The sequence below is a fragment of the Candidozyma pseudohaemuli genome, assembly GCF_003013735.1.
Source record: "Candidozyma pseudohaemuli strain B12108 chromosome Unknown scaffold00001, whole genome shotgun sequence".
NCBI lineage: Eukaryota > Fungi > Ascomycota > Pichiomycetes > Serinales > Metschnikowiaceae > Candidozyma > Candidozyma pseudohaemuli.
Window position 1 is genome coordinate 1474275 of NW_020194435.1, and position 11285 is coordinate 1485559.

The following is an 11285-nucleotide window of genomic DNA, read 5'->3' on the forward strand; positions in this document are numbered from 1 at the left end:
TACAGTCAAATTGATAGTAATTCGCAGTTAGCAATGGTGTCCGACACCTAGATGTAGTCTGAGTACAGTATGTTTACCTGAGAAAATAGTGGATCGATTTTTGCAACACTCTATTGCTAGCAGCCATACACCACAATACCCCTCTAAAACATGTCCCATCCACATAAAGAGGACATCCGTGGTCAACTCTCTGATATCCAGAAAAAGCTTTTTGGAAGCAACAAAGAGAAGGCCACGGCTCCGTTACAGCTGCCTGATGCAACGCAGGGTGCAAGACAACCACCGGGTCTGACGGGCAGCAGCTCTTCAGTGCCTAGATTGAGACAAAAATCGTCTTCATCTCATTTGGGGAAATTGAGCAACTCGAATAGACAAAACACGTTAGTTCCACAGCCTGCTCCAGCATTAGGACCCGAATCGAAAGGCCATGACATGAACTTCGTGGTGGGTTTGAGTGAGAACTTGCTTACAGAATGCCGTCGATTGACTGCTGAAAACAACAAGTACAAGACCAAATTGAAGGGAGCTGCAGAGGAGCTCGCCAAGTACAAAAACCAGGTTGTTTCATTGACCAACTCGCGTTCCTTTGCTGCAAGCAACGAGGAGCAGTTGAAGGATAAGAACTGGGAGCTCGAGGCTACAGTGACGCATCTCAACGAGGAGATTGAACAACTACGCATCACAAACGACAAGCTCGTCAAGTCCACGAACGAGTCAACTTTACGCATTACATCCATTCAGAAGGAGAATGACGAGCTTCGTCTCCAGCATAACAAGTTGGATTCAGATTTGCATAAGTCCAGGGATTCTTACGAGAAAGAAATTGCTGAACTTAACTCACGTATCAGTCTGCTCAATGACGAGAACGACCTCCTTCTCGTGAAAACGACGGAGAAGGCTGCAAAGGGCCCAACCGAGCCCGCCCCCATCGTCGAGAAGAAAGCCAAGTTTCATGACATCCTGACCTCAGAAGACCTAGACCCTGTTGACCTAGACAGCATTCTCACTGCATCGGAAGCACTTCCTCGCGAGCCAGACTCGGGTTCTTCCAACACAGAGCTTCGGGTGGAGACCCTCAAGGCTAACCTCGACCATGCCCACAAAATGGTGGCCAAGTTGAGGGGTGCTTTGCTCAAAACTAGGTTTGAGAACCAAAGCCCTCTGACAAGGGAGACTCCTCGCAGCAGCAAGAAGTCGAAGCAGAAGGATTTCTTCCCCCCACCCTCCAACCGCTCATCTGCAATTTATTCACCGGCAAAGAGAAACTCCAAGTTTCTCGTGTTAGATGATGAGAGTGGTGACAGTTGGCCTCAAGATGAGAAATGGGAAGATTATATCGAGACAGGTTCGGCCACACCGTCAAAACCAGTGCGCCGTCTTGAAAGCTGGGACGATGATAGCCCTCAAAAAACGCAGCCAGATGTTCCTCCTCTAGATGACTCCGAGTCCTCTTCCGACTCTGAAACTGAAGATACGACTCGTGCCAAGAGAGACATTCGCCTGGAATTGAGCAACGTTGCCGGGTTGACTGACGAGCAAGTTCAGAAATATGCTAAGGATAATCACTTAGTTCTTGTTCAACAGGATGAGTATGCCAAATTGCAGTATAATGACGTTAATGACATTTCAGAGGAGAGACTCAAGGGTGTGACAGAAATCAGAGGTCTTGTTTGTTTGAGCAAAAAGGAATACAACCGCCTTCTTGATGAGGAGGAAATGAAACTTAAACTTAAAGAGCGAGGCCTTGTTACAATCGATTCCCAAGAATACGAAACTGTCACGAAAGATGCGACATCTTACCTCAATCCTAAGGTTGACTATCTCACCGCTGCACTTGAAAAGCATGGCTTACAGACTATCGAGTCGGAATACCTAGAAGTCCTCAAGAAGAATGAGGAGCTTGTCTCCCGCCCGTCAGAGTCATACTTGAGGTCGAAGTGTAAAGAGGCTCAATTGCATACCCTAACGAATGATGAATTCAAAAATCTCAAGAAACTAGAGGCGGATCACCTTAACCCCGATAAAGCCTATCTCACTGAAAAGGCTAACGAACTTGGTATGATTCTCACTTCATCTGCATTCTATGACGAGCTTGTGGCGCGTGCTGACGAGCCCACCGCTGAGCAAATTATTGAGCATGGTTCCAAGAGAAATCTTCATGTATTGGATCATGAGAAGCTTCAAGCTCTTCAGTCTCCTCTGTTGAACGATTGGAAGGCCAAGGCAGCTTCTTACAACTACACTGCAATTCCTTCCGCTGAGCATGATAAGCTCCTGAAGTTGGCATTCGAGCCAACACTTGACAGCTTGAAGTCTCATCTTGGCAAACACGACCATGTTGTTGTGCCAAGAGGCGACTTCGAGAAACTAAATGCGAATGCCAATCAACCTCTGTTGTCACATCTTCAAGAAAAAGCCAAGGCACAACTGTACAGCGTTATACCCACTGAAGAGTTAGACGGCTTGATTACTAAGATTGACAATCCTACGATTGAATACATCAAGGAAAAAGCAACTGGTCACAAAATCATTGAGAATGGGCAGTTCATGTCTCTTCTCCAAAAAGCACACGAGCCATCTCTTGCTCAGGTTCAAACTCACGCCGAGAAGCACGACTTGGTGACAATGGATAAATCCGAGTATGCCGATCTTTACAAAACTTTCAACGATCCCTCTTTCGATTTCCTTAAGTCCAAGGCAGTCAGTAAAGGCTATCAGTTGTTGAAGTCCGATGAATTGCATCGTCTCCGCGATATCGAACATGCACCATCTCGTGAATTTATTGCATCAAAAGCAAATGACATGGATTGCTCTGTAATCAATAAATCTGAGCTCAAAAACCTCGAGGAATTGGCCGAAAACCCTCCTCTCGAACGTGTTAAAACTCTTTTGACAGGTTTTGGACTTTGTGCTATTGAATCAGACCAGCTTACATCTTTGCACAAACAATTGAACGAGCCAACCTTCGAAGAAGTCTCGGAAAGAGCTAAGAGTGTTGAATCTATCATTTTGAAAACCTCAGAGTATGAGGAAATCAAGCATGCTGCTGCAAACCCAAGCATGGAGCTCATCGACACTAAGGTTACCGCAGACGGCTGTATAATAGTTCCGAAGGGAGAGTTTGAAGATCTCAAGAAAATCGCAGAGGAGCCATCCTTGGAGATTATTGAAGGTCAGGCTGCAAAGATCAATATGCTGGTCATACTGAACAATGAGCTCGAGAACCTTCGAACAGAGGTTGAAAATCCAGGAGTCGAGACTTTAGAGAAACACGCCGACAAACACGACAAATTGTTGTTGTCTAAGACTCAGTTTGCAGAATTAGAGAGACGTGCTCAGGATCCATCCTTATCCGAGCTAAAGGAGCATGCCGAGCGTGCAGATCATGAAGTCCTACCAGTTATGGAGACCCAAAAACTCAGGAAAAACCTCAATGAACCAAGCTTAGATTTTATTCAGTCGCATGCATCGAGGTTGAGTCATGTTTTGCTTTCGTCTTCCGATCATGAATCTTTGACAGAGACTTCGAGAAACCCATCATTAGAGAAGTTGAAGGAAAGAGCAGAGGCTTTGAATTACGTTGTTTTGGAAGCAGATGCTTACAAAAAATTGAAGCAAGATGCCATTGAACCATCAATTGAACTCCTTCGCAAGCATGCAGCTGCTCACTCGCATGAAATGATTTCTCAAGAAGAAGTCATGAGTATGAGAAAAACTATTGACGAGCCTGAACTTGAATTCATTCAACAACATTCCTCACGCTTGAAACATACGGTACTTACCCATGACGAGTACGCAGCCCTCAAGACCGCAGCTGAGGAACCTTCGCTCAGTACGATCGAAAGACAAGCGGCAGCTCTCGATCATGCTCTTGTTAAGGCTGAGGACTTCGCAGCCTTAAGGAAGGCGGCTTTGGAACCAGATGTGCAAGAGCTTTCATCACATGCCAAGCGTCATGAGCTTTTGCTTATCAGTGCAGTGGAACATGAAGAACTCACCAGGAAGGCTACGACGCCGAATGATGGAGAGCTTCGGAAATTTGCCGAGGGAAGCGATTACGTGTTGACAAAGAAGCATGAGTTTGAGCAGCTCCAGCAGCAATTGCATCAACCTGCAAAGTCTTATTTGGATGAAAAGGCAAGTGAGATTAAGTTTAGATTGATTGCGGAGGACGACTTTGAAAATCCTTCAGCGGAGTATCTTGAATCAAAGGCAGCTAAACTCAATAAGCGTGTTGTTTCAGAGGATTCTCTCAACAATTTGGAAACCCTTGCGAAGCAGCCATCTTTGGAACATATCATTGAACAAGCTGGTAGGTTGGAGCAAGTGGTTGTTAGCAAGTCGGAGTATGAGAATCTTCTTAAAGAAGCAAAGGAACCTACTTCCACTGCAATTACCTCAAAGGCGTTGGCACTTGGGTTATCTGCCATTCCTTTGGCGGAATATAACTCTTTGAAGAAGACCTCGGAGAACCCTGATCCTACTTGGATCGCCAAGGAAGCCGAAAAGCGTGGAAATGTTGTCATAGAGAAGAAGACTCTTGACGAATTACGCACGCTAGCTCATCAGCCAGGCGTTGATCATTTGACAAAGTTGGCCAACGAAAAGGACAAATGCTTGATTGACATAACTCATTTTGATGATCTTGAGAGACGGGCACAAGAGCCCACATTGGATGAAGTGAAGGCGTTTGCTATCAAACACGAGGGAGAGTTCATGCGTAAGCAAGATGCTGAAACTCTTCGCCTGCTAGCCAACTCACCTGATATTGACGCTGTCCGCGAGCATGCTATGAAGCACGATCACGTTCTTTTGCCAACTTCTGAGTACAGGGCCCTTAGTAGTCCTGATGTTCTGAGGTTATCGGAACTCGCCCAACCACTTAATGTGTCCCTAATTGCGAACCATGAGCTCGAATCTTTGAGACAGTTAGCACATGAGCCACAGATTGGGGATCTTTCAGAGAGGGCGCTTAAGCATAACCATAGTGTTGTTCCTACTCAGGTATATGAGAGCATTTTGTTGAAGGCAAATACTCCAGATATCGATCATTTGAAAAATCGTGCAGCCTCTCTTGATCATGCGGTGATCAAAAAGTCCGACTACAAGAGGTTGCTCGGGTTAGCAAGTACCCCGGATGTGGATCACGTTAAAAAGCAAGCTACTCGTTTACAGTTGGAGCTCGTTCCCAAGGAAGAGTTGGTTTCTCTCAAGAAGTTTTATTTCCCAGATGTTGACTCTCTCAAGGAGGGAATCTCCAAGCATGGCATGGTTGCTGTTCCTACCACAGAATTTGAAAAGCATCTTGAGGATAAGGAGAGGCTCAACACCATGAAGCTTGTGACTCACGACGAGTATGACAATTTGCTTTCAATCACTAAAGATCCTTCTATGGCCTTTTTGGAGGAAAACGCTGATCGGGTTGACAAGGCTTTGATCAGCAAAGCTGAACTTGAACGTTTGTATCATAACGACGAAGAGCCGGATATTGACTTTTTGACGAGACAAGCGGAAAGACAGGGATATCAGCTTGTTGCGGATGATGAGTATCACCTGCTTAAGGAAACCTCAAGCTCTCCATCACTTGATTTCCTTCTCACTAAAGCGCAAAATGCTGGTCAAAGGGTTATTTCACAGGAGCAGCATGACGAGATGACCAGAACTGTTGAGAATCCGTCGATTGAACACCTCAAAGTGAGAGCATCTCAGAAGCAGATGTCTTTGATCTCGAGTAATGAGCTCCAGAAACTTAAAGCCACAATTGAGGATCCCGGAACCGAATACTTATTCCAAAAAGCAGAGCAAAAATCGTTTAAGCTTCTATCCTCGGACGAATATAAGAAGCTCATAGACGCCATTGAAAACCCTTCGCTCGATTACTTGGAGAAGAAGAGTCAGTTGAAGAATCAAACTTTGATCGAAACCGCTGAGCTCACAGAGATGAGGAAGAATTTGTCAGAGCCATCTATTGATCTTCTTCGTCAGAAAGCTCTCTCCAAGAACCACACGATTCTCAAGACTTCCGATTTCCAGGTGATGAAGCAAAAAGTTGATGAGCCCTCCGTCGATGACTTATCGGCTCATGCATCCTCAAAGGGCTTGGAACTTGTGCCTTCAACTGATTACATGTCGCTTAAAGAATACAAGTCCAAGAGTCTCGAGAAGTTGGCTGAAGAAGATGGCTTCAAGCTTTTGAGTGCTGCTGAATATGAAAAATTACTTGACGACGCGAAAACACCTTCGCTTGATAAGATCAAAACGGTTGCCACCTCTGAAGGTTTTGTCATTCTCAAGAAGGATGAGCACAGCAGTATGATCGAGAAAATCGAGTCTCCAGCGCTTGATCACATCGAGAACAAGGCAAGAGCCCACAAATCTCGCGTCATAAGCGATGAGTCGTACGACGAGCTTCGTGAACCTTTATCAGTCAAGATTGAAAAGGCTGGAATGATAGGGTTGGCCAAAGAAGAGTACGATCAGTTGAAGAATCCTTCGTTGGAGGCCATCAAGCTGTTGCCACACGCAAAGGGCTTTGCATTTGTACCAGAGTCTGAATTTGCTGTCCTTTCCCGCTCGCTTGAAGCTAAGCTTGAGGACGCAAGCTTGGTGGGTGTACCCAAATCTGATTATCAGCAATTGCGCGAGTCCGCTGAATCACCCGCCTTCGAGAAGATTTGTGAAGTTGCTTCCAAGCAAAATCATTGTGTGATTTCCAAGACAGAGTATGATTTGATTTCCAAAGATTTGCTGCAGAGAGCACTGGAGCAAGGAATGACGTTGATCAAAACAGAAGAGTTGGACGCTCTCAAGTCTAAGATCGATTCACCTACAGCTGACTTTTTGAAGAGTGCTGCGATCTCTGCTGGCATGATTGCGGTCACAAAAGAAGATTTCACCTCATTGACAGAGAAGGCGAACAAGTCACTCGCAGACCAAGCCCAAGAGCAGTCTCTTGCAGTACTTCCAAGGGTCGAATATGATGACTTGATGGGCACAAGACAACAGTGCGAGGAGCTCTCGGCGTCTCTCGACGAACTTAAGCGCCAATACGAAGCGCCCTCGCTTGATTATCTTCATCAGAATGCTGCTACTAAAAATTGTGTTGTGGTTGACAACTCCGAGTACGACAAATTGAAGTCTCTGCATGAAACATCAATTTTCGATAAAGCAGCTGCTTTGTCGATGGTAGCAGTGCTGACAGCTGACTTCAAGAAGCTCAAGAGCAGTGCTGATGAGTCGATCGAAGATCACGCCTCAAGAAAAGGATTGACCATCATAAAGCCTACTGAGTTGGCAGAGTTGAAGAAGAAGAGCGAGCATCCCTCGGCTGAAACTGCAAGAGCTGTGCTTCAATCAGAAGGAATGACTATTCTTCCTACAACTGAACATGACGTGTTGAAGGAAAGGGCCAGTCGTACTGTCGAAAGTCTCGCAGACGAAGCTGGCATGATTTTGGTTTCCAAAGATGATCACGAAAGGAACGCCAAACAATTGAGCGAGCCATCAGAACATTTTATCAAGACGAACGCTGCCGCTTTAGGCTTTTGTTGCATTGAGAGCGCCGAGCTTGAAAAGTTGAAGAAGGAGGCATCTCTTTCTGCTGTGGAGAAGGCACAAATGTCAGGTTTGGCAACCATTGGAATGGACGAGCTCAAGGATTTGAGAGCAAGGCCAGCAGTTGATACTATCGATGATCTTCAGCGTATTGCGGAGACTCACGACAGCACAGTGGTTTCCAAGGCCGAATTAGATGACTGGAAAGCTAGAGCAAACCGTTCTGTTGAGGAACAGGTTGAAGGAACAGGTAAACTTTTGATCGCGTCAGAAGAGTACGATGCTTTGCTTTTGAAAGCGAATAAGCCATCCTTCGAATTGTTGACAATGCACGCTGAGAAAAAGGGACTCACATTGCTTCCTTCTGATGAGCTTGAGGAATTGAAGACCAAGTCGGCGGAAACCCTCGAGGAGAAAGCCGAAAAACAAGGTGTTGCATTGATAGAGAGACCACGCTTGGAGGCATTGGAAGCGTCATTGAAGAATCCTCAAAAAGATGAACTTATTTCAAGGTGTGATGCATTGGGTCTTTCGGTAATCGAGGTAAATGAGTTGGAAGAATTGAAGAATAAGGCGAGTGTCGACTTTGAAGGGCAGATAGAGGCTGAGGGTAAGGCGATTATCTCTAAAGAGGAGATAGCTCTGTTGAGAGAAGCTGCCAATAAATTGGTTACCCCCGAAGAAGCGAGAGCGGTTCTCGTGACAGGTGGTTTCAAGGTCTTTACGGAGGATGAGTTCACACGGGAATTAAGTTCTAAGATCCCTGAACCACTTGGATATGGAGAGATGATAAGTGCTTTGGAAACAGAAGGTTATTCTGTGAGTAAAGCGGACGACGAGTTCAGAGACGCCAATGACTCCTTTGCATTAGATGTGACAGAGTTGAAGTGCAGTGCTGATAAATTGAACAAGGTCGTTGTCGATCGCGAGGAATACGAACGAATGTTGGAAAGCTCCGAAAAGTTGAATGACAAGGATCTGTTTAGCAAGGCAGGTGCGGCACTCGGTTTGTCTGTATTGAGTTCCGGTGAATTTTTGAAGTTCAAGCAGAGTTTGGCAGAGAAAGACTCTAGAATTCACGAGTTATCAAGGAAGGCTGATACCCAGTTGTCCAAGGAGGATCTTGCTAGAGAGCTGGACAAGCTTGGTTTAGTGGTGGTACGTCAAGACGAGTACGCTACTTTGAAGGATAAATTGACCAATCTCGAGGCTAGTCAAGAGAATGTTATGACTGAAGAAGAGATCAGCAAGAGAGCTGGAGACTTGGGTCTTTCAGTGGTCTCCGCCACCGAATTGCACAAGATGAAGAGATCGCTGATGATTGAATCTGACGTCGGACAATTGAGACAAGCTGCCAAAAACCTCGGTATGATCTGCGTTCCACTGTCGGCAGCAGCTTCAAATGCTGTAGCTGCTGATGCAGAATCTGGATCAGTGAAGCTTCTTCCTACCTCGGAGTACAACAGCCTCAGGGATAGCAACATTGACACAATTTCGGATGAAAAATTCAAGACTTACGCTGAAAGAAGAGGCTTCAAGCATGAATCGATGTTCCCAGTGTTGCCAGTGGGTGATGATATTCAGGAAATGTCGGAGACTTCACCATCGTCAAGACGTACTACTGGAGGTATTCCTCAGTCCAGATCGGTGGGCTCAAACTTGACGATTCATTCCAGGGCAAGCATGCTCGATTCAATCACAGGAATGTCTGTTGCAAGTAACATTTCGCTCACCGATAAGTCGATGATCCCAGTCATTACCCAAGTGCTTATTGGAGAGTATTTGTTCAAATACTACAGAAAACTTGGTCCTCTCAGTTCAATTTCGTCGACAAGACACGAGAGGTACTTCTGGGTGCACCCATACTCATTGACGCTTTATTGGTCCACTTCGAACCCTGTGTTGAAGAATCCTAATGCTTCAAAGAGTAAAGCCATTGCAATCTTGGGCGTGGAGAGCGTTGAGGACAACAACCCAATTCCAGTTGGTCTTTACCATAAGAGTATCATTGTGCATTCGCAAACCAAGTCTGTGAAGTTCACTTGTTCAAACAGACAAAGACATAACATCTGGTACAACTCGCTCCGGTACTTGGTGCACCGCAACATCAATGAATTGGATTTTGGTGGTCGTCATCACCATAAGAAGGATTCACCCGAGGCTGATCACAGCGATGAGGATGACGATGACGGTGATGAGCTTCCAGACATGACATTCGATGCTTCTAACAGACAAGCATTGCCCAGATCGTCCACGATACTGAGAAGCTCGTCACTTGGAAGATTCATGAGTTTGAAGAGATAGGTATTTACAAATTGAAAGGAGACAAGCAATTGAATTGTAGAATTGACATACATAAGGCATTAGTTCGAAATGAAGGAGATGAGAGACCAGGCCGCTAGAAGGGCGCTTATTTGGCTGCCAACAACTGGGTGAACTCCTGGATGTCAATCTCGCCGTCGTTGTTGGTGTCAGCTTCTCTGATCATCTGGTCGACGTCGGCGTCGGACAACTTCTCACCGATGGAGGTCAACACGTGTCTCAACTCAGCGGCGGAGATCTTGCCGTCACCGTTTCTGTCAAAGACCTTGAAAGCCTCGGCGATCTCGGCCTCAGAGTCGGTGTCCTTCATCTTTCTGGCCATCATGGTCAAGAACTCGGGGAAGTCGATGGAGCCATCGCTGTTGATGTCCACCTCGTTGATCATGTCTGTCAATTCACTTTCCGAAGGGTTCTGACCAAGCGATCTCATGACCGTGCCCAATTCCTTGGTGGTGATCTTTCCGTCGCTGTCCTTGTCAAAGAGGGAGAAGGCCTCCTTGAACTCAGCAATCTGTTCTTCGGACAATTTTTCGGCCTGCTGTTAGTTAAAAAGTCGTTATTGAAACAGCGCATGCATTGGGCGCCCTCAACGAATCACCACATACCATTATAATCTAGGGATCGCGTGTGGCAAGGTTGTTTAAAGAAAAGTTTGCTCTTGACACTGAGAAAATGAGTAGTCGAGCGTATCGTGACAGACTGCAGACAACGGAGGTGAACAGAAGTAAGAAAGGCTGGGCTGGGAATGCGAAGCCTGGATCAAGGTTAGGATTGGCAGGATTGATTTGACAGGATTTACGATGTGATTTATACTGTGCTCCGGAATTGAACTAAAGGGAAAATTAAACTTCGTCATCAGCTCGGGCCGATCTATTTTTAGCCGCCCACCGTGCCTCTAGACGCTAGGCGCCAGGGCCTTGTTCCACACAGGTGCCACAAACAGGGAAAGAAAACCGAAGCATTTCTGGAGTTATGGTCGCGCCGGAAGGCTGAGCTGGCGCGATTCGATCCGACAAACGCTTGCGAGGCACGAAAAATTGGCAGTGAACAGGAACAATTTATGAAAATTGGTACCTCGGAAGTTGCGGATACGAGCCATGGAAGCGAAGGTCGGTAGTTGCTCATAACGGTTTATTTTTTTTTTTCTTTACCTTGTAGCCAATTATTGTTTGATAACGACCGCATGCTGCAACTCCGGCCACGGGCCCCCTGGGCTTATGGGTGGGGTAAATTAAGGATATGTCAAAAAACGGCCTTGGGGTTATGGTTAATACCTCAATGTTCATGTAGCCAACCCGGTAATACCTCATGGTTGCAAAAGCAGCGAGCCAGTAGTTGCATAAGGTAAGTCAGGTTCCAGCAAACAGCGCCAATGCAAAAAATTCTTTAAGAATTCCAGCACTTTTCCT

General features: G+C 45.9%; 2 protein-coding genes across 2 annotated transcripts; one reads left to right on the forward strand and one right to left on the reverse strand.

The window, feature by feature from the left end:
- Positions 1–150: 150 nt before the first annotated feature.
- Positions 151–9858, forward strand: C7M61_000673 (uncharacterized protein; the record flags this gene model as incomplete). The annotated part of the gene is made up of 2 exons (XM_024856104.1): positions 151–1345; positions 1370–9858. 2 exons carry the CDS (start codon positions 151–153, stop codon positions 9856–9858), a joined length of 9684 nt encoding a protein of 3227 aa, XP_024715703.1.
- A 106-nt stretch (positions 9859–9964) lies between these two features.
- CMD1 (calmodulin) lies at positions 9965–11186 on the reverse strand (the record flags this gene model as incomplete). The annotated part of the gene is made up of 2 exons (XM_024856105.1): positions 9965–10414; positions 11151–11186. The coding sequence occupies 2 exons, from the start codon at positions 11184–11186 to the stop codon at positions 9965–9967; spliced, it is 486 nt and encodes a 161-aa protein (XP_024715704.1).
- Positions 11187–11285: the final 99 nt, after the last annotated feature.